The sequence below is a fragment of the Lissotriton helveticus genome, chromosome 6 (assembly GCF_964261635.1).
Source record: "Lissotriton helveticus chromosome 6, aLisHel1.1, whole genome shotgun sequence".
NCBI lineage: Eukaryota > Metazoa > Chordata > Amphibia > Caudata > Salamandridae > Lissotriton > Lissotriton helveticus.
This window is the reverse complement of record NC_136067.1, coordinates 359,070,797-359,094,593: the sequence shown is the minus strand read 5'-3', so window position 1 is coordinate 359,094,593 and position 23,797 is coordinate 359,070,797. Positions and strand designations below refer to the sequence as shown.

The window sequence follows — 23,797 nt, the reverse complement described above, 5'->3', positions numbered from 1 at the left end:
CAATGGTTAGATGGCTTAAACATCAGAGAAGATGTCAAATCTTCAGCAGGTTGATGCTAAATTTGTTTATGAAGTAAATATGGATGCTAGCACAACATCTGTACCCTCAAAGCTGGCATGGTTAGGTTGATTTAAAGCCCTTTCTCCAAAGGAGATTATGATCACGCATCACTGTGGAAGATGCAGGCATGGCTGTGAAAATCTATACAAAATGTATTCATTTTTAGGGATTCTAAAAAGCACTAGACAAACAGAAAATGCAAACACTGCAACTACTGCACATGACGTAGAGGCCACAGAGAAATAAGTATGCAAAGAAGAAATGTATGAAAAATGCTTACAGTTAAAGAAACAAATACATCTACCCCTTCTTTGACAGATGAAATGTCACAATATTAAGGGTCAAGAACTTAATAAATCCTTTTATGAAAATATAGCTGTTCATGCCTGTTTGAGCAAACAGTAAATATTGTAATTCTTGAATTGTGAAGGTTTAAAGTTGAATGAGATCAAATGTTAATAGGTGGATATTGAAGAGGATAAGCATTGTTCTGCTAGATAACAGACTTCAAGAGTCAATGAAAATGATGGCACATTAAATCCTAATTTTTCTGTTCAATTTGAGCCGGATGTATAAGATACTGGTTGCAGCACAATTTCTGCATCTGATGCAAGAAGCATATTCCTTAGTAGCGAGAGGAATGCTCAAAGCCCTGCAGCATTTAAGGGTCTTATTACAAAAGTTGCAAAGTGCCCAACTAATGAATACTAATTGAGGAGGAACTCGATTTGGATGTCCAATAAAAAGTAGTGAATACTGAAGTGGGACAGAAAACCTTAATTTCAAAATTGCAACAATTCTATACTATGCAGGCATGTTAAACTTGTGCTCACTTATCCCATTCATGATAGAGAACCTAACAGCGGGTGTCCATTTCTATGAATCAGATAACTAATGTGACCCAGGAGCTGAGAGTTTACTTTTCAAGAGTGTTTCTGTTATAGGATTACCTAGTTTTTAAAACACTAGGTTTTGTGAATGATTGAATAGGAAAAAGATCATAATTCTAAACAAGCAGTATCTATCCACTGTGGGTAACAGTCTTCTTACCGAACCAATAGTAGCATCTTTCTCTGCAAGCTCCTGCTTGTGCCTGGCCATCATTTCTTTTATTTCTAGCTCTTTCATAATCTTTTCCTTCTCCAGGTCAGAGTACTGCTCTTCAGCAATGGAGCGAGCCAGCTGCTCAGAGTCTGCTTTTGTCAAGGTGATCTCCAGCTGAGCAGCCAAGGAATCCCTGCAGGACCAAAAGATACACACCGTGACCATCAGATATAATTCGTATAGGCTCACAAACACTTGCACTTAATGTCTATGCAACACTGCCGCACCTCTCATCTTGTAATTCCTGAACCTTTTGCTGGATTTCTTTGCAAATTTTGGCCTTCTCTTCACACTCTTCCTTCAGTTCTCGAACCTGTGTCTTGTATAACGTCTACAGACAAAGATGGAAAAGAAAATGTACAATTACAGTTTTGCCATGACACACTGCTCCACTGAAAGTCATGTTATGCCTCTATTTAAATCAACTGGCTGTAAAATAATGCAAATGCGATGCCTTGGGTTTAGTCACAAGTAAATTTCAAGGGAACATCTAAGTAAGAGAAAAAGGTTGGGTCAGAAACTGTAGCCTTGGCAGGAAAAACTATTTTCAAGCTATGAAATCATAAAGTGCAATACCGGAAAATCTGCTTCAACATGGGGTGGGGGGGAGAGGAGTCAGAGGGGAGAAAAAAAGTGGGCTTTGGAGGGGATAGGCCACATTTGTCCTGCACTCCCTGCAGGTTAGTGAGGTCTTTCAAGCAATCTGGTACTGCCAGGGGGGCAGCTTCAAAAGGCCAGTGTGCAGGCTATATATATTATCTCTGATATGGCCCACAGAACCAACATTCAACACACTGGCCTCTTTAAGCTTGACCATTTCAGTGCCAAGCTGCCCAAAAGGCCAGTACAACACTGCATCCTGATAGGTTTTCGTCTCATTGACTACTGCAGAAAGCGGAACAGCCATTAAAGATCAAGAGCTTGGAGTTCACGTTTATGTTTAAGTGGGTTTGAAATGCGTGTCTATGATATTAGAGGTCCCGCAATATTTTTTCCATGGGGCCTCATTATTATTGGGATATCTACTGTGTTTGGCAATGGGAGCTGCTGCTTGAAGGTGGTGTTGGCCCTAAAGACCAAGAAGCTGCTAGCTCCAAAGGACATGGTATCTGTGTGCCCGGATGAGACTCCCCTGGCCCTGCAGTCGACATGACGAGGATGTACTTTGTGATAACAGCAATGAAAGGTAAGTGGGGAGTGACTGAAAAACCTGCGACGAGCAATAGTATACAGGGGAAAAGGAGAGTGGTGGATGGGAAGGGATAGTGGTGGATGCAAGGTGGGGGGGGGGTGATACATATGATGGGAGGCTGTTGGTGTAAGAGTGGAGGAAGACTTAAGCGGAGAGTAGTTAAGGTGGTTGGAGGTTGATAGAAAGGACAAGTACGGGTAATGGGACTGATGCAGTGGTAAGTGGAGAGTGCCAGGGGTGAACTGAAGTAGACCAAAAGTAGACTTAAAAGTAGACTTAAAAGTTGAGAAGACAGCTAAATGAAGGAGAAGGGGAAGTGGATAGGGAATGTCATACGGGGCTATGGACAAATGATGGATGGGGATTAATGGAGAGTAAATACAGAGGAAAGAGTGGTAGGGGTCATGAGATGAGTAGTGAGGGGTACTGGCAAACAGGACTGGGTAGCGAAGAGATGGTATTGGGTTTGGGGTGGGTAGTCACTCTGATTTTTTTTTGGCCTACAAATGTTTGTAAGATATACAATGCAGCCCTTGTACTGAAAAGCTTGGTGGCCCCTTTTCTAGCCAATTAAGAAACATGCTTATCTTTTATGCGATTCCAAACAATACAGATGACAAATCACATACAAGATGCAGAACATACAAATTGAAAGGGGGAAAGGACAAGAAACTCAATTTTGAACCACCATCAGATTTTTGTTGAAATTTCTGTCCCTCTAGCAAGGCTTCACCTCATGAAATACTGCTGTAGGGACCAATTTGCAAAACTTTCAACACTCATGTCAAAGAGGAGTCATTTAGTCTTCTGTTTTACCTTCCACAATTTACGTTTTACATACTCTGAGTTTCATGGTGTTTTATAACTTAATTTACTATAAATAAAAAGGTGGTTAGCCAAATCCGATACTTGTTTTGAAGCAAATCCCAATTAAAAAACAAAAGCAAAAACAAAAGCAATACATACTGAGAAATACTGTTCCGCTTCGAGCTGGTCCTGAAGTTCTTTCATCTGCCCATCTGCTTCCTGACGTTCTCTAAAAAAAACAAAGATTGTAAAAATTGTAGCAATGAAAGTAGAAGGGGTGCACCATTGTGTTCACAGTTTTATTGTGAACAACCAAATTCTGTATGCATTTTCAACATGACTTTGGTAATAACGTTTTAACTACCTCATTGCTAGTGATGGACTCTGATTTTTAAAATGCCTCAATTTTCAAGTTGAAAGCATATCTGCATTTTAATGCTAACCATATGAATCTAAGCACAGAGACCTGTTAAGGCACGAGGGTTGGTGCTGTAAATGGGACCATAAATAGAAGTTGACAACTCTAGTCGGATTTTACTCAGATGCTTAAATTGTCCAGTTTAAATGCAAGGTAAAACATGCAGCAAATGGTGCAAAAACACTGATTCCCATGTTTTTCACCATTCCTCCCACCAAGTTAGTGTGCGGTGTCTAATTCCTGGGGAGGGAAGAGGTGGATATAATTGGACCATTTTTCCAAACACTAATGATACCCTCTTCACCACTGCTTCTCCAGGGCATTTTCAACAGCAGTAAGCCTTTATAGCAGAGAACCTAATGCTACCTTGGAATGAACTTTGCTTTTTTCATTTTTCTTAACAACCATACATTCACATAAAAGTAGACGGACATTTAGCACCAAAAAGTGATGTAAAAATGCAGGGACCAGCATAAAAAGTGGCAAGGACATTTACAACAATAGGTTTAGAATAAGAAATAATAAATTATTTAAATAAACAGCGTGGGGGGGCCTAAAGAGATAGAAAAGGGAAATATGGCATGGGTATGACAAAGAAAGGTAGGTGCAGAAAGTAAATGAACATGGTTTTTAAGAGGATGGAACATTTTGTGCTGATTCTTGTATCTGGTGCTAGCCCCATCTGTCCACTCTATGCAGAAGCAAGTCATCCTTTCATCAACTCAATACTGCATTTGGTCCATTCATAAATGTCTGATGCAAATATATATTGAAGTGTCACACTCCACCAAATCATGACAGGAAGAGGGTTCTTTCCGAGTCCAACACAGCAAACTTTGGAACTACCTAGCCCTCCACATAAGAGAAACACAAAACCACCTTGCTAATAGGAAGGTTATAAAAGCCAGCCCTACATGCTTTAGATCCTGGTGTGATTATTATTATTTTCTTTAAGTAGCTTTTATCACATTTTAAAATCTTTTCTGGTGATACTTCCAGCATCATTGAATAGTGTCATAGCCTGAAAGGATCGCTTGTTAGTCACTTGTTCACATATATTTGTTAGGCATGCTCAGTCTAATCTTCATGCAGTTTACCAGCAGAACATCTGTATGTGTAGTATGGTGTCCGGAAGAATTGGTAACAAAATGAAATCAAACTTATAACAGTGAACGCTGCCATCGAGGCATTCTTTTTCCATACTATCTTCCCCTGCATGGGTTCTTCTTCATGTTTAGTATATCCGATCACATGTGCATTCGCTGTTAGTGCCTGTCCAGGTGTGCCACTCTTGTCAGGGGAACTGTGGCTCCCATTTTCATCTCTCAAGGAAGTCTAGGAAGTGCTCAATCCTCCGTCAGCCCGTGGAGCACTCTATTTTCCTCATAGCGCAGTGCTAATTTCTCATTTCGTAAATTACATCCTCCACCTGATGTGCGGTGGTCCTTCCAATGCATCAATACTTTTCTCTTGCCAACTATGAGACCCAGGTCTATGAGCCTAGTGACTGAATTGCGGGGTGAGGGCTTAGGGCCTGACCCAGCATGCACCTGGCCAGCTCTCCTATGTGTGGGAGCCCCGTTGCGCTCTTAAGGTCTTTAGTGAACTTGCCCCAGAATGGGACTATGGTTTCGCATCTCACCATGTGTAGAAAATCTGCATATCCTCTCCCGCATCTGGCACATGTTTTACCCATTGCACCTGCTATGATGTTCAGTGTATGTTGTGTCAGGTATGTCACGTGGAGGTGACTAAATTCAGAGTATTTGAATTTGGAGTTCCTGGACACCAGACAGGTGGACTGTAACGTGGCATTCCATTCTCTGTCAGTCAGGTGTTTTCCTAGGGATTCCTCCCAGGAGGCTCTAGCTTGTTACATGGGTGCCAGGGTCATCGAGAGCATAGTCTTATAGAGAAATGAGATTAGTTTATGACCCTCGCCGATGTGAGGAGTGTCTGTAGGGTGCCATCTGTCCGAGGTTCTGCTGATCCAGATTTCCATATGGCCCATATTGCCCCACTGACTGCCCTGTAGGCTAGGAATTGGGATTGTGGCAGGTTGCCTTGGTCCACTAGGGAGTCAAAGCTCCGAAGTTCCCTGTTGGTGGATATCTCCACCTCCCATTCAGCTCTCCAGTCTCGGACTTTGGGAGTCCCACTAGTGGCAGACATAAAGACGCTAGTCTTTTGATTCTTAATGACCTTCCTACACGTCCATAGCACTATAATTAGCAGTTTGGGACGTTCCATCGTGGCTGTCTGTCTACCTAGTAAAAGCGCCACATGAGCTATTTGGCCCAATTCCTCTCCTCTCCAAAGAGCTACCAATGTATCTGTGCAATGGCGTAGTCCTAAGGAAGATCCACCGTGATGTTTTCATAATTACACGTGCATCCTGGGTCAAAATGTCGATGCACAGGTACTTTACGTCTCAAGTCACTTACACTTTTAGACCAGTGCTACATAAAAATAGGGTGGAAGTTGAACTGCACTGATTTGTCACAATTCATGTCATGTCAGTTTGTTAATTTCCTTTTGCAAATTTGACTGTGTACCAGCCATATATAACACGATACATTCAAGTGATATATATAGTATACTAAGTGTGTGGTGTACCTTTGACTTATCCTTCAATTGTGAATTACTGAGGAGATTGATTATGAATTATCATCATGTAAACTAAGCAATTGAATGACCCAACAGAACACATTGAAGTACTTGTCTACTATACCCAGGTTCCGAGGGTTAACATCACAAATATTCTCATCTGAGTGATACACTTTCACGCCCAAGTATTTCAACATTGTTGGCTCCCAGAAAATACCCTGTTCAGTGACCGTTCTCGGAGCTGCCCCCGTAGTGGGGTGCACAGAGAAAGCACATGTCTTGCTCCAGTTCGCAGACAGACCCGAAATTAACCACACCGATTTCAGCTAGCATTTGTATTCTGCAAGGTAGGAATAGTTGCAAGTCATCTGCATACAGCAAGATGCAGTGCTCTCGCCCTCTCAGTAGGATGCCCCGTCCCAGGCACACTGCGAGGATTATGGCCACTAAAGGGTCAATAGGAATTGAGAATAATATCGGTGAAAAGGGACATTCTTCCCTAGTGCCTCTTCTTATTTCAAATCGGGTTGTAAATCAGGTGCCCTGTGCATGGTCTAACCAGCGCCTGTATATAAAAGCATCACCTACCGTGTCCACATTTTACCCCGGTTCATGTATCTCATGATGGCCATGAGGTAGGGCCAGTGTACTGTGTCAAAGGCTTTGTGTAAGACGAGAAGAGAACCACTGCAGAGGCGTGGTTGTCCAGTTGAGACTCCCATATCACCTCGAACAGTGAGCGTACATTAAGAGACGAATTTTGGGAGGGAATAAACCATCTGGTACATGTAAATTAAAGTCCCATTAAAGGGGTAGAGCAGACTTGCAAGAATTTTAACTAGCATTTTGTAATTTAGGTTTAGCATAGAGATTGACGTGTATGAAGCCATATCCGCAGGGTCTCAATAGCGTTTGGGGACAAAGACCAAAAAAGCCTCCCTCATTGTGCTGGAGAGGAGGCTTTGTTCGTAAACCTCCGCGTACATACCAGTCATCCTAGGAGCCAAGAGTGTGGCATACTCTCAGTAGAATTCTGCAAGGAAGCCGTTGGTTCCTGGCATTTTCCCATTGGTCACCCAGGGTGCTCCAAAATCTTCACCTCCATAAGGGGCCACCTGCTGTCTCTCTTGCTTCCTCCGGAAGCTGTGGAAGTGTCGTCCTGTCCAGAAAGGCCTCTATTGCCTCATCAGGGATAGTCTCTAGAGGCTCATATAGTTCTGCGTAATGTCTTGTGACTACCTCATGGATGGCCATCTGCGTGTACCTCACTGCTCCCCCTTGGTTCTGATGTGCAAAGCAAGGGTGCCTTGATAAGTGTCTTCACCAGCAACCAGGGAGGTGTTAAAATACTCCTGGCTCGCATGCAGCCGCTGTTGTTCTTGCAGTGCCAGATACTGTTTCCGCTCATCTCCTAGTGTTTGTCCGGTCATCGCATCATGAGGAGTGGATCAGTCCAGCCATCTTATGCCACCCTCTAGTTCCAGGAGTTCACACTCTAGGGACCTACTCACCTCCACCACCTGCTGATTGAATGACCTCCTCAACACCACCTTAAATGCTTCCTATTCTTTATGGGTGTGGTCTGTGGACTGCTAAAAATAGTCGCTAATGGCTTTGGCGATCGTGTCTCCGGTCACCACTTCATGTGGAAGTTGTCGGGAAAAAGGGCATGTCGGGATTAGTGCTTTATGTCTGCCCAACTGCATCTGCTTGAATAGCAGATTGTGGTCAGAGATGGTGCGGGAAATATATTCAATAGACGTGGTAGCCACTCCCAATGTGTGCGTTTCCAGCAGGGCATCTAAACATACGTAAAAGGCATGTGCAGAGGGGAAAAAAAGCAGTATTCCAGTTGTCCGGGATAGTTTGCGCACAATATATCATGGAGCTCCCACTGTGTGAATCACTGAATGAAATCCCAGGCCTTCCAAACTGAGGGCTAATCTGAGAGGAGTGGGGTCGACCTATCCAGGTGCACATCGGCTATACAGTTATAATGTCCTCCTAACAGTGTTGGCAGGCACTCCTCTCTGGCCAGGGTCTTAGTGATGGTTACGAGAAAATGTTGTTGTTAACATTGGAGGTGTAGAGACTACTCAGGAACACCTCAGTGCCATCTAGTCTCCCTTGAACTAGAACATACCGCCCCCCAATGTCTATGTGCATAGTGATGACCTCACAGGGGTGTCCTGGTTTGACCCAAATTAACTTACCCATGGCAAATGCCGAGCATCCTGCGGCAAACATGTCCTATCCAGCATCTCCCCGATTTTAGTATTGTGGTGCTCACCAGGTGCATCTCTTGTAATAGTGTATTATCCACCCTCCGTCTCAAGTTGACTGGTACCCTGCAGCGCTTCCCACGATGGCACATTCCCCATATGTTCCAAGTTACTTACCTGGTGTGACTGCCACGTGGGTGGTATGATATGGTATGTGATGGAGGTTTTGTGAGTGGCACAGATCTCATTTGTGTGTGCAGCATAGTGGAATAACGACTTAAACAAACTTTCACCAACTCCTGCTCCCCAGTGCCAACTGGCCAAACTTAGGCAACTTTACCAATAGTCTATTCATCCTCCCAACCACTTGTGCACATGAGTCTATGGTGCAGCAGGTCATCCGCCAGGGGTCATCAGTACCCAGCCCCCATAGGGAGTGATCACAAAGTCAGAAAGGGGGTGTGGTAGTCCTCTAAATAAGAAGCCTTCAGTAGTTCAGTGCGCATGCTTGGGACCTGCATAAGGAGCGGTGTCATCCAGGGTCATTGGCTGTACTATTAGCGTTCTCCAGTCACCAGCATGTGGCTTCTTCACAGGTCATCCTCCATTTGAGGGGGTCAAGAGTTGTCTGTTCCAATGTTCCTCATAGGATTAATCCGTTGTGAAACCGTCTGGTTGTACGTCCTCTGATGTGTCACTGTGAGAGTGCGTTGACAGGCAGCATATGGTGGAGGCCAGATCCACCATATCTGTCTGGGCTGATTTCCAGCCGCAAATTGCTATTGATCCGCGCCTTCTGGATGATCGGGTGTATGCCCTTGTAGTGGAGGAGGTGGACCAACATAGGCGTTGATGAGGTCCCTGGTGGCGTGCAGCGCGCCAGGGCCCCGTGGGCACGCTCTTGTGAGAAAAATGGGACAGTCCCTATGGGGTGGTCTCTGCTGACAACCAGGTCTCAGAGAGCATGTCTTTACCCTCCACATTCTCAGGGAGGCGAGTCACTCTGATATCACCATGGCTGCGTTCTTTCACGTTCTCCGCGCCTCTTATCCAGGTGTGCAACCCTACTTGTAAGGCCTGCTACCAGTTTCTAGTGCTCAGTCATCATCAGGTGCCTCTCCCCTATTGCGTCTTCATGACGCTTTAACTTGTCCACGAACCGGAAATGATCGTCGTGGAGGACACTCAAGTTTATCACCACCTTATCAATTCAAGGACTTCTATAGAGGTTCTGGCCGCCTCCAATATCCCATCCAGTTTGTCAACCATGCCAGTCCTAGGCTGATCAGGGGCTCATGTGGCACATCACTGTGGGGAGGCATAGTGTCCTGGCACAATTGTGTACCTGATTCCCTTGGAGATCTGGGTCTCCCACATTGGGGTGTGCTTCGCTGGCCCCCACTTTGTTGTAGTATACCCAGGGCGACCCACATCCCACCAATGTCTATCCAAGGCCTGCTAGATCGGGGAGTTCGAGGAGCTAATGTGACTGCGTGGGGAATCTGCCTCCCACTTGGCTTCACCATCGCAGAAGCTGGAGTATGCGAGCCAAATCGGGTAGAGGGTCCAAAGCACAGCGCATATCACTCCATCCATTCTTCTCTACCCCCAGAGTAAATCAGCCAGCCCGGCAGTGCCTGGGTCCCCGCTTCACTCTACTTTAGGGCACTAAATCATCTTACACATGGTGCAGCTTGGCATCCCATGGCCGCCACTCCGCCTCCCAGGCCTCGGACAGCAGAGCTGCTCTGGAGGTCCATGCCCCACCAATCCAGGCCTCAGCAGTCACAAAGCCTCTTCGATCCTGGCAGGAGCCTAGGCAATCAGTCACCTAAGGGTCCCCAGCAGGGGCAGTGAGTCACTTTCCAAACCCTGGGGTGTGGGTGTCATGTTAGCTCCTCCTGCAGCACTCCTCCAGCTAGAAAACGTTTGCTTACAGTTCCACCCCAGTCCCAACAGGTATCAGATCTCTACTCTGCACCAACAACCGGGCACTCACCATGTAGTGCTGTCTCTCCATGCTCTGTGCCTGTTCCCCAGAGCCTCAGGCAGTAGGGCCTTCTCAGTTTGAAGCTGCTGAGGCACTTAAGGTAGCAGATGGACCCATGGGGAGAAGGGGTTCAGCTGATATCTAATCCACGTTGGTCTCCAGGCTTTCTCACCATGGATGCCGCTCCGAGTCTCAATTGGCGAACCACTAACAAGGGAGGGTACCCCCGTGTAACACCAAACCATTTCTGCAGTCCGTCACTGCCAGCCCCTCAGACCTTTTTGCTGCACCCAGTCATCAAAGGCCACCATCTTGGACCACTGGGCCGGCTTGGCTCGGCTCGAATGTGCCCACTGTGTCTCCAAACCCTGGAATCGGAAAATCCCAAGAAAGCTCCAAAAAACCCAGAAAAAAAACACAAGCTAGCCAGTAAATGGTTGCTAGGAACACATTGTTTTTAAGTTGCCTACTCTGCGCTGTTCACTTCTGAATATTGATGAAGAGGAAAAGGCTCAACTGTGACATGCGAAAAACGAAAGAAGAAAACCCTCACATGTATACATTTTTCTAGACCATTCTTAGTCATAATTAGTTTGCTGTAGTATGAAAAGGGCAAACAATCCTGTGGTTGCTCATTTTTCAGAAGAACAGCAAGGCACAGGTAATGTAACATGATGGACTGAAATGGTGTCCAAGAGCAATTTTTGATATTTAAATTTGGAAGTGCTTGAAATGCACTAAAGAAGCAGCTGGATTGGTTCTGACTGACCTATTTGTGACAGATAAAGCTGTAATTTTGGTTTAAGGTGGTCATGTTCTACTAAGGGTAAGGAAGAGATTTGTGTATACATGGTCCACTGTCTTAAATTACATAAAGCCTAAAGGCTCCACATATACACATATTAGTTGTTTGACACAGGATTGCAGAGGTTTATTACAAAACATTTTTAGACATTTGAATGGTCTATACCATTTTGCATGGCCCAGAGTATCTCCTCAAGAAAGAGATATTTAAAGATGTCCTCTAACTAGAGGTAAAGATATTATGTTAATAAAATCCATAAATAAAGTTTGGACAATGAAACAATAATGTGCAGGATGGCATCACATGCTGATTTGTTATTAGTTAATGTTGTCTTTGGCTGCTCTCTCCGCAGTGAAAAGATTCAGAAAATAGTCCTCACCTTCAGTTCAGCCACAGAACTGCAAATTCAACCGGTTTTATTAACATGGAAACTGAATACTTTTCCTCAATTGACTTATTGCACCCACCTGAGCTGGTTTTCATTTAGAAATTTGGTAGAGAAGTTATGTCTGAATGGCACTGTAAAAATTGTGCTTTTGTGGATGTTCACTATGGTTGCATATAACTTTATACAGAGTGCCATGTACTACTCTTTTCCAACTATTAAGTGTCAACATCTGGAATGTTCATAATCTAGAGCATGGAGTTGTACAGTGAAAAAAGGGATACAGTCATTTTAAAGGAAATCAAAAGTCAACTCACTTGCGTAATTCTCCATTTTGTTTTTCCAAGCTTAGTTTGATCTCAGTGAGATGGTTAATCTCTTGTTTTAGTTGTTTCTCTGACATTTTCAATGTGTTCACTTGCTGAACTTGCATCTTTAAGTCATTCTGGGTAAGAGAACGTTTCTGTGTTTCCTGCTCTATTTTCAGCGTTAAGTTTTTAACCTGAAACAAACAGAACCATGTGAGCTTTAGTTAAAGAAAAACATTAACAAATTCTGCAGATTGACCAATGATTGTAAGGTCTAGATCAATTAAATAATATTTATTACAAAACAGTCACTAATAAAAACTGACATTCAGAAAACATTTTTAAAACAGTCACTAGATTGAAGTATTATTCAACTATTTCATGGAGTGATGCCAAAATTGCAGACCAGCTGGTGTTAATTTACTGAAAATTAGATCCTCCCCATTCTTTGCATTCTTCTGATTTAAAAATCTCTTCAGAAAATTGGCACTATGCCAAATGTCGAAAACGAAAAGAGTCAACTTAAAATGTTTTATGAAGCGGCACATCAGAAAATTGACAGGAATTATGTTTGTCTACTTACCAGGCCAGGGATCAGGAACTCCTGCACCTGTTCCTTCCAAGGGTTATATCCTAGATGCATGCCTAACTGCAATCTAAACTGATGGCAACTTTTATAGAGAAGTAATTGTGAACTACAACTCAACACTTGGAAGCTGCACAGTATACAAGTGTGGTTGTTCACTCATATGAAATGTGCTGAGGGAGATGGAAGACTTTTGCAGGAACATCACCTTTAAGTCCATTCCAAAAGGACTACAAAGTGGGAAAAGGGCGAGTAATTCCCCCTGTCTACTGAGAAAATATTGCTGCACTAAAGTTGTTTAGATGTTGGTAATGAGTGACAAGAGAGAAATCTTAAAGTAAAATTACTAGGGGGAGGAATGTGTGACTTGGAAAGGGGGTACTTTGTGTTAATATACGACTTAAGTTGGTGCATCAATAAAACTTTTTGTCAGCAACACACTGGGGGGTCAGATTCCTTATCAGCAATAATATTGTGTTGCAGGACGTCTTGATTTTTATTGGCTTTCCTCTGCAAGCCTCACAAAGAAATTGGCTGTAGCTAAAAGACAACCAAAAGAGAGAAATTGTAACGCCATGGGATTCAAACAGTTTGAGGAATAGGAAGCACGTTTCAAGGGTCAACATCTTTCTACCCTGTCTTTGCATCTTCTCTACTAATTTATAGCCAAAAAACACAGAATACTGAAGGCACTCTAACAGCCATCACTGTAGCAGTACCAATTCAATTAGAGGTTCAATGTCAGACTCTTAGGTCTCGGCTGACAGAACAGAGTATGCATTTAGTTAATAATACCCCACCACATAAGGGCAAGTATGAATTGGAGATTTAGAGAATGGCTTTATCTTTGCTCCGAGAGCTGAGAAGCAACTGATAAGGGCAGATTTTGTTAGACAAATAGACCTGGTCATTTGAAGTAGGCCTTTAAATTATAGACGGGACACATTGACGTGAATTATATTGGTACAGGAGGTCAGTCAAGGGCATTCTGTAGAGCAGAGATATCATACAAACCCTCCTGTTCAGGCCATTAATGGCTCTCACCACTGGAATTTGGACTCAGTGAATGAATAAATTAGGCACGTGTATAGCGCGACTGCCACCCTTCAGGTCTTCGGGCGCTTGGATTATCAGGTAGATACCACACAGCCGAATCAATTGTCAATAAGACAGTCTAAGAACGGCTTTTTGGGAAATAGCCACATTTTCAGGCTCTTCCTGAAACATGTCAGGGAGTTAGCCTGTCTGAGATCCAGAGGTAGCTCATTCCATGCACACGAGGCAGTCACACCAAAAGCTCTGCCCCCCATCCGAGATCTCTTAAATCTAGTGGTTGTTATCAGATTTGCATTTGAGGATCGGAGCTGCCTCCCAGGGCTGTACCAGGTGAACATCTCCTGCAGAGGGACAGGGCCCTGCCCGTGTGCTGCTTTGTATACAATGCAGAGAGACTCAAAACAGATTCTCTCTTTGATAAGGAGCCAATGAAGGTCTCTCAGAGCCGCAGTCATGGAAGACCTGCGGTGTTTGTCAAGCACCAACTTTGCTGCCACAGATTGGACTCTCTGCAACCCCTGCATAACATATTGTGGTGCCCCCATATATAGGGAGTTGCAGTAAGCCTACTCAGGATTATACTCCTCACTACGAGAGATCGAGTATCCTTTGGGGTAACGGAGGACCTTCCGTAACATACGCAGCAAGTTGAAACATACGCTAGCTGTTTAATTAGCTTTGGAGACCATTTGTAGATATCATACACCATCACCCCCAGATTACGCACCACTTTAGCCGGAATCAGGGGCTCACCCAAGGGGGTAAGCTCGAATTCTACCGATAGATGGCGAGACATTCTAGTGGCAGTACAGTACACCACCTCTGTCTTCCCCCCATTAAACTGTAGGGAGTTTTTCCTGAGCCAACCAGCCGTCTGGCACATGCGCTCCTGAAAGGTGTCCATTGATACCGCTTGTTTCCCCTCTAGAGAGAACACCAGTTGGGTATCATCTGCATAGTTGACCAGGTCTATCCCATAGGATTTAATGATGGGGACTAGAGGGCGCAGATAGATATTGAAAAGAATTGGGCTGATCGCTGAACCCTGTGGTACCCCATGTTGTACTGGGGACATGCCTGAGGTGAACGGCATCAAGGACACAGCCTGTTGTCTTCCAGACAGATACGATGTTAACCACTGTAAGGCCCATCCATTTACCCAGATGCCTTTCAGTCTCTCCACTAGCACAGTATGGGTCACCGTATTGAATGCTGCTGACATGTCCAGTAACACAAGGACAGAGGAATTCCCATTGTCAGCACGCATTCGTAGATTGTTCATTACGGTTGCCAGTGCAGTCTCTGTACCGTGTCCCGGGCGAAAACCATATTGATCCCTATCCAGCAGAAAATTGTCTTCCAGATAGCACGATAGATTTTTGCTAACAACCTTCTCTAGAATTTTAATAGGGTATGGCAGTAAAGAGATAGGTCTGAAATTTGCTGGATTAGTAGGGTCCAAAGATGTTTTTTTTTAGCAGAGGAGTCACTACTGCTTGCATCAACCTGCTTAGATAGAACAAACGTTTTGACAATTTATTTTACTTGGAAAGCAAGAGAGGGGTCATGATATAGAGCAGATACTGATTTTTAACTGTATCAGCAAAATATTGGGCACTTTAAGAGGAGAAATAGAAGATTAGCCACTTTAGCCAAATACTATGAATAGTGTCTTACAAGTTTTAAGCTTCAGGCCATTATTAGTCATCTAGGCTTGGATTTCTTTAAGCAACTTTTCAAGGTGACGTACAGGAGCAGTGACTTGTAAAAATCTAACATACGGTTGGGAGTGATCAAGAGAAAATTAGATTTAACAGTTAATGGAGATGTATACTATAGAGGACAGTGCACACTCACAGTAACATCACAGCTCTTAGTGGAAACTTTACAGGGGGAAAAACCAGTTTAACTTGCTGGTGAAAGGAAGGAAAACATTTACATTTAAGAAGTTACAGACTAGTTGACAGATGAGTGGTGATTCGAGTCATCAGATAACAAAATCAAGCTCTCCTCTGATACAGTGGTGTCTCTAAAGTAAACAAATATGTTCTTTCTGTGCAAATTTATGAAGTTTGGTTTTGAGAGTACTGCAGAAACTACATTTTCACACCGGGTAAAAATAACTCAGCTAATGATCTACTTCAGGTTGGTACAAAACTAATGGACAAAGATGTACAGTGCAGAAATTTGCAGAATCATGAATAGCTGCATTAACAACCAGGATGTTGGCAAAAGCAGCTGGCTGTGCACTATTCTGGCATTAGCTAGTGAATCGCTGTAGCGACAATCTAAAGGACACTTCATTTTTCCTATCATTTTATAGGTGAACTACAATGTCTAAGATCCACCTGGTAGGTCTCCAACATGCTTTTATCTCAAAGAAAATGGTCATTAAAAAGTTTGATATTTTTCACGGCTGCAGATATTCTTATAGGTTTTCTGCTAAGGCTGCAATATACACTGACTTCATATGCAGAGATGATCTTCCAGACGTCTATTTTCAATTGCCAGAGAGTAGAACATTTGTCATAATGGTAAGACTCTTTTGAAACAGCTTGACTTAGAGCTATCCAAACCATAACTGGCAAATGGTAAAGCTAAAAAGCAGCCAAAAATAACAGACAGAATTCTGAAATGATACTATTGCATCTGAACAAGGACCATGATCTTGGCTTATCTCTGGCATGGAACCGAGTCTTCAAATAATACTCTTATCTCTGATTATTGGAAAAGGACAGCAGGCTTTTTTTCAGCCATGTCTACATATTTAGATTTGCAGCCAAGGAACAAAATGGTGCTTGCCGAACAAACAGGGCATGCACTGGAAAAAAAATAGTTGTAAGAGAAATATGGTTGAGCGTTTTTTCCAAGTTTTGTAGCCAGGTATTTCTAGGAGTTAAAAAAAAATGAAATGTGAGAAAATACAAAAATGAGATTACAAGGGGGCTTTCCACAAGCTCTAAAGGAAAGAATCTTGAAAATCACTCCAATGAAATAATAGATTATACAAACACCAGTGTTAAGAAATGGCTCTTTGCAGGTTCACCCTACCTTTTAATTTGCCGGTACTGGTTTAATGGCTCTGCGATTCACTGAGCCCTGTTGACCAGGCCTCCAGTACATGCGCTCTAACCCTATTATTTGAATATTTAATTGGATTATACCCAATTGGATTAGGATAGATTACTATAAATCCCTAATATAAGGTACCAGGGGTACCTATGGCCTGTAAGTTAAAGTATCCTTTATGGACTACATTACTTAATGTTCCACCCTGAGTGTGACAAAGTAAAGTATGTCTCCCGGCCAGCCACTGAAGACTGGCAGAGCAGTTTAAACTGCGAACTCGACTTTGCCATTTGAAGTCATGGCAAAGCCAAAAGCTTCCTATTTAATGTATATAAGTCACCCTTAAGGCAGGCCTATCGAGCACTAACACATGGTGCTGTGTTTTCAAAAGTGTGTTTTTAGGTCTCGCCTGAGACATTTAGTAAGTGGCTTTTAAAAGTGCCACCAGAGGCTTTTGCTGGCCTCCAGCTTGCATTCACGAGCACGTGCACAGCTGCCATCTGTGTTTTTATTGCTGTAATCAGGATCCTCTGCTCGCACTCCCCCCTCCCGCTTCGTCAGTTTCATTTGTGTCTTCTATTGCTGTGAATGCTCCTGCTTCCACCAGGCACACACACCACCAGCCAGCAGTGCACGCTTCCACCAGGCATATACACCACCAGCCGACAGTGCACGCTTCCACCAGGCATACACATCACCAGCCATCAGTGCACGCTTCCACCAGGCACACACACCACCAGCCGTCAGTGCACGCTTCCACCAGGCACACACACCACCAGCCAGCAGTGCACGCTTCCACCAGGCATATACACCACCAGCCGACAGTGCACGCTTCCACCAGGCATACACACAACCAGCTGTCAGTGCACGCTTCAAACAGGCACACACAGCACCAGCCGTCAGTGCACGCTTCCACCAGGCACACAAACCACCAGCCATCCGGGCACGCTTCCACCAGGCACACACACCACCAGCCGTCAGTGCACGCTTCCACCAGGCACACTTCCACCAGGCATATACACCACCAGCAGTCAGTGCACGCTTTCACCAGGCACACTCACCACCAGCCGTCAGTGAACGCTTCCACCAGGCACACACACCACCAGCCGTCAGTGCACACTTTCACCAGGCACACACACCACCAGCCGTTAGTGCACGCTTTTCCACACTACCAGCCATCAGTGCACACTTCCACCAGGCACACTCACCACTAGCTGTCAATGCACGCTTCCACCAGGCACAGCCCCCCCAGCCTTCAGTGCACACTTCCACCAGGCACACACACAGGCATCAGTACACGCTTCCACCAGGCACACACACCACAAGCCATCAGTGCACACTTCCACCAGGCACACACACCACCAGCCGTCAGTGCACGCTTTTCCACACTACCAGCCGTCAGTGCACACTTCCACCAGGCACACTCACCACCAGCCATCAGTGCACGCTTCCACCAGGCACACACACCACAAGCCATCAGTGCACGCTTCCACCAGGCACACACACCACCAGCCTTCAGTGCACGCTTCCACCAGGCACACACACCACAAGCCGTCAGTGCACGCTTCCACCAGCCACACACACCACCAGCCGTCAGTGCACGCTTCCACCAGGCACACACACCACCAGCCGTCAGTGCACTTTTCCACCAGGCACACACACCACCAGCCGTCAGTGCACGCTTCCACCAGGCACACACACCACCAGCCGTCAGTGCACACTTCCACCAGGCACACACACCACCAGCCGTCAGTGCACGCTTGCACCAGGCACACACACCACAAGCCGTCAGTGCACGCTTCCACCAGGCACACACACCACCAGCGGTCAGTGCACGCTTTTCCACACTACCAGCTGTCAGTGCACTTATCCACCCGGCACACACACCACCAGCCGCCAGTGCACGTTTCCACCAGGCAGACACACCACTAGCCGTCAGTGCACGCTTCCACCAGGCACACACACCACAAGCTGTCAGTGCACGCTTCCACCAGGCACACACACCACCAGCCGTCAGTGCACACTTCCACCAGGCACACACACCACCAGCCGTCAGTGCACGCTTCAATCAGGCACACACACCAACAGCCGTCAGTGCACTTTTCCACCAGGCACACACACCACCAGCTGTCAGTGCACACTTCCACCAGGCACACACACTACCAGCCGTCAGTGCGCACTTCCACCAGGCACACACACCACCAGCCGTCAGTGCATGCTTGCACCAGGCACACACACCACAAGCCGTCAGTGCACGCTTCCACCAGGCACACACACCACAAGCCGTCAGTGCACGCTTCCACCAGGCACACACACAGAGCGGAGTATTGGTAGAATGAAAACTCCTGCTTGTTAACGTCCAGCTCTGCGGTCCGGAGGATTTCAATGGCGGGCGTTTGCTTCAGTGCAGACGACAATGGTGTGCCGTGAGTTCGTCAGCGTGATGGCAGGAACTCACAACACACCATTGCCGTCTGCACTGAAGAAAACGCGCGCCAACAAGCAGGAGTTTCCATTCTACCCATACTCCGCTCTGTACTCCTAATGACAGCACACGCAAACTGTTTTTAGTATCCCCAGCCACAAGGAGAGGCTAATCCGCTCCAACTCCTCGGCGCACCCGTCCTAACTAGACTGTGCACCGCAACCATTTCCCGTATTGACTGCACAACGGAGAAGCTTTCCTACTGTGTTCCATGCCGCACCTGTCCACATTGGACCGGTACTTTACTATATACCAGGGAATCGTAATTTTTTAGTCCTGATGATGATCCCTTTAATTATTGAGCTTGGAATCGAAATGTCGTCGACAATGCAAAGTAGTACCACATGTTTCCAAGTGTATAATTATTGTGGTCACTATTTGGTTTAGCTTGTTGTATTATATGGTTATTACAAGCTTCCACAGCTCCAGTTTTGTTGCCTGTAACTTGTTTTGTTTAAACCCTTCATTGGTTGTTTCGTTTACTCCTTTTCCTTTGTATCGGGTGCAGGATTGCGTCCCGTTTTCTTGGATATGTCTTGTTACCTATAAATACATTGTCGTATTAAAATTCCTTGTCCGGCTGGATATAGGACATATATAGTACCCATTTAGGTCTAGATCCTATTTTTTCCTTGTATACTGTCATTCTAAGGACCATTGTTTACGAAAATAATTGATACCCGGGGTCCTTAGTTACTCATCGGGGCACCTTGTTTGTCTAAAAAAGACATTATGCATTAAGTCATCATCAGGTGGAAGGGTACCTGGTAGCGGATTGGCTAGTAGTCACCGCATCCCACGAGGGCAAGTCCTGGGCATAAAAGTGGCATCACTGGCAGCCAGACCTCAGTTTTTTTAAAAACAAAGTTAATTGCTTCTACATTTACAGTCAAATACCTATATCTGGCAAAATGAAACATTGCATTACGTGTGTTATTATTCATAGTCTGAAAATGAGGTTGGAACTTGACAATAAGCATAATACAAGGTGTTGGAATAAAGAAAGGATCCACTGTGTTATATATAGGGATATTTTAAATGTATTGGAAAAAGTTTTTATACATAAGCAATAAACTCACACTCCACCCTTTCAGCAAGTCCTGCAAAGCATACATCGTCACAAGCAGGCAGGTGTACATTTATGTCATGCCACTGGGTGTATAAACCTGGGTGGTGATTGGTGTAATAATGTCCGCTACTTCCCCAGGAACTCTCATAAGGTCGGAGTGCACTATAAATCATAACCTATCTCCCATATTATAATGTTACTACATCATAGGGTATTGTGGCAGCGTTGCCTCTCAAATCAAGGACGTGATAACATATTATAGAGAATTCAATCCAAGCTAGGTTAAACATCAACAGGCTCCTGGGCAGCAAAGGCCTCAAGCAACGCATCCCATTCCATAGAGATTGGTCGCTTCCTAAGCCTCTATATTCCTCTCTGCATAAGGCACCACTCTCAGCTGCTCCCCATCGCGTCACCTTATCACGCCACTGTGAAATAAGGGGCACTGTCTGAGATGCCCAACAAATTGTAAAGAGGCGCCTTGCAATTAAGAGAGCCAGATCAACTAAGTGTATTAACACCTTATTGCCCTTAGGCCTGGGGCAGAGTCCAAGAATGCAGACTTCCATTTTGTGCTAATAATCAAACTCAGATAGCTCCAATAACGTCGCAGAGATATCTGCCACATAAGAGGATAGTGAGGAACTGGTCCATAACATATGTAGGAGATTCACGTCTTGATTGCAGCAACGGGGACAGGCAGAGAATGTTTTTGGCAATATAGTGTGAAGTTTGTGTTGTGTGAGATTAGCTCAGTTTAGAATGGAGAACTGAATACATTTGAAGCAGGCCTTATGTGAAATATGCCCCGGGTATGTAAGGAGGAAGGTCCATTCCTTGTCGCAGAGGTTATGTGCGAAGTCTTCCTCCCACTTTGTTGGCAGGGGAACCCAGGAAACTAGTAGGTGCGTAAGCAGACTCCGATACAGCTAACGGATGAGAAGACAGCTGTGTCCCATGGTATGTATCAGCTGTATACAATCATGTGCATTCAGTTCAGAACAGTCTAGTGCCCAATGTTGACGAATATATCGGTTTACAGTAGCAAGGGTTAAAACAGTGTTTCTAGTAGGCCATGTGTATGTGCAAAATCTGTGTGAGACATGAGAGTGCAGCCCTCAGACAATGCTCCTACCATTGTCACTGTGGTTTGTTTGGATCTAAGCCTGTGTAAATATCCATGAATTTAGATTGAAAGAAGGTGGCCAGTTGGACGCAGAATGCTTGTGAGATCTCTGGTTCTGCTATGGGTTGAGAGGTCAAGAGCTGTTGTACTAGCTTGAATAACTCTTTAGTGGAAGATGAGTTTTCAATTTTATATGTACAGTATTTGGATTTTTCATCCGACAGTACAAGTTTGTGTTCCTCAATACTTGATTTGTAAAGCGCTCTTTCCTGTTCCTGTAGGGTTGTTCTCCAAGCTCGCTCAGAACGACGGCAGGCTTGTTTTAACAGTTGAAGTCTGTCATTATACCAGGGGGCAGAAGGCCGAACTTTTTTACGGGTATGTAGCTTCAAAGGGGTCAGTTACTAGCTGCAGATTCCAGCCATGTTGCAAAGTCCTCCGCCCCAAGATCAGGATCCTCATGGATTATGTAGGGAGTATTGATTAGAGTGTTGATTAGGGTCTCAGCTGAGACTCCTTTCCAGCTTCTGGATCTGTTCGGGGATGAGGGGGTTCTGGGGTCAGCAGCTATAGATGGGGGTAAAAATCAAAAGACACTGCACTGTGGTTGGACCAACAAATAGGTATGGTATTTTGATAGGTGATTCTTAGACCATCGGAGGAGATGCCATCCAGTGTGTGGCCCGCTTTGTGAGTTGGAGCCTTTACTAATTGATGCAGACCGATGCTGGAGAGCATCTCTAAAAGAGCATTAGAATCTTGGCTGTCCCTCTCCTCGAGGTGGAAATTAAAGTCCCCAATGATAGTCAGCCAGTTCTCTGCAATAACTTGTCTAGAAGCTTTTTTAGTTATTGAAGGAACCTGGGGGTATGTAAATCAGTAGCCCTCCAAAATCGCAGGTGGCTGGGAGAATGAGTTTAAAGTGAGTGGCTTCACAGGTGTGGGGATTCAATCCTGATTCAATGAGGCATTTAAATTGTGATTCAAAAACAATCTCCAATTCACCCCCCTCATCCGTCCCACCCTATCTACCCTTTGGATAGAGTAGTTATCCGGGATAGCATCAATTAGGTGGGTCCTGAGGCTACATTAGCCCAAGTTTTAGTGATAAAGACCCCATCAGGTTCCAACTCCTATTAATGTCGCAAAGAAGGATGGCCTGGCTGTTCCTTGGACCCGACAAAGAGAGGCTGGACCTTCTATTGGAAAGCACCTGCTGATCTTTAGGCTAGCAAAGAGGACTGTGCCAGTAGTGCACCCTGCTCGAGGAAAAGTCGTCCCAGACAGAAGAAGTGACTCCAAGAGTCAGTTGGTTGACTTGCTGTTACAGCTACATAGACACAAAGCTGAAGAATCATGTCTTGGAGAGTTTGAAGCCAAACAGCAGCCTGGGAGACTGAGTCTCCATGCTCAAAAGTTGCAACCAAATCTGCTGGACCAGTGAAGTTGTCAGAGTGCAATGTGGTCCCCAAAATGAATACTAGCCTCAGGTAAATGGAAGCCCTGATTTTGCTGGAATCGGGGACCAGTAATCAGTGGCAACTGTTTTTTGCCTGGAGTTCAACCAGACTTCGAGGGGCAACGACCTCTGTGACCTAAGTCCCCTCGCCATGTGCAAGGACCGAGGAATGGCCCCAGAAAGATCCCCACCAGCCGATCATCACCCTGTATGCCATGCATTAGGAACACTCCAATAATTGTGGTCGTTAATCAACTGAACCTAGAACTGGATTAGAGACTGCTTTTACTGCAAGGTAACTGCCCTGCCAAGACCCATTGACGCCTGTGACTTACTCCCGGTCAGATTTGGTCATCCAAAGTGGGCCAGAGTAACCGAACATAACTTCATAAACGTTTTCCATGTAACCGCTAACTGTGGTAGTTGCAATTTAAATGTAAAGCAGGGATTTATTATTTGCTTAATAATTTGTACCACCGGAGATCTCTGGGGAATTTTGTTCAGTTTGGTGTCTAAAAATTCATAAAAGAGCTATTTTCATAAATTGGTGTCCGATTTTATTTGCGTCTTGTTTCTTTCTTATTCAGCTGTCTTGGCCCTTCGAAATGATTTGCACTTGTTCCTTTTACAAGCGGGACTGTTTGAAGCCACAGTTACCCAGAGTTGTGCAAAAGTTTTGCAAACGAGCCTGACTGGACTCAACATGGGTTTGTTAGTTTAATAACTGGTGAGGTCGCACGACCACACTATATAATAAACCACTTTCCTCACAACCAGTATAGAATTATTTTGTTAAACAACGCAGTGCCACACCATAAGGAAACAACTCTGTGTCCTACGGCCACAAAAAGATAGTGATTACTGTCATTGCAGAGATGTTCATGGCCAATAAGGTTATCACTTGTTAGAAGCATCTAGAAGCATCTATCATTCACTCCATTTTGAAAATAATATTAGGAAATGTGTGGAGAAAAGACAGTAATCATGAGTAACCCTAATTAAGGAAATCTTATTTGCAATTTGAAGGTTTCTACTTTTCTGAAGAATC

The 23,797-nt window shown here is 44.7% G+C and overlaps 1 protein-coding gene across 2 annotated transcripts in view; it reads right to left on the bottom strand.

Moving 5' to 3' along the window:
* Positions 1-23,797, bottom strand: part of ROCK2 (Rho associated coiled-coil containing protein kinase 2) — a 663,375-nt gene that overhangs the window by 148,169 nt on the left and 491,409 nt on the right. For both annotated transcript variants that reach the window (XM_078647798.1, XM_078647799.1), the window contains exons 19-22: positions 11,909-12,093; positions 3,324-3,393; positions 1,393-1,496; positions 1,112-1,298 (exon numbers count right to left, since the gene is read on the bottom strand). In XM_078647798.1, the coding sequence (XP_078503924.1) occupies positions 1,112-1,298; positions 1,393-1,496; positions 3,324-3,393; positions 11,909-12,093 (546 nt within the window). The remainder of the gene's footprint in view (positions 1-1,111; positions 1,299-1,392; positions 1,497-3,323; positions 3,394-11,908; positions 12,094-23,797) is intronic.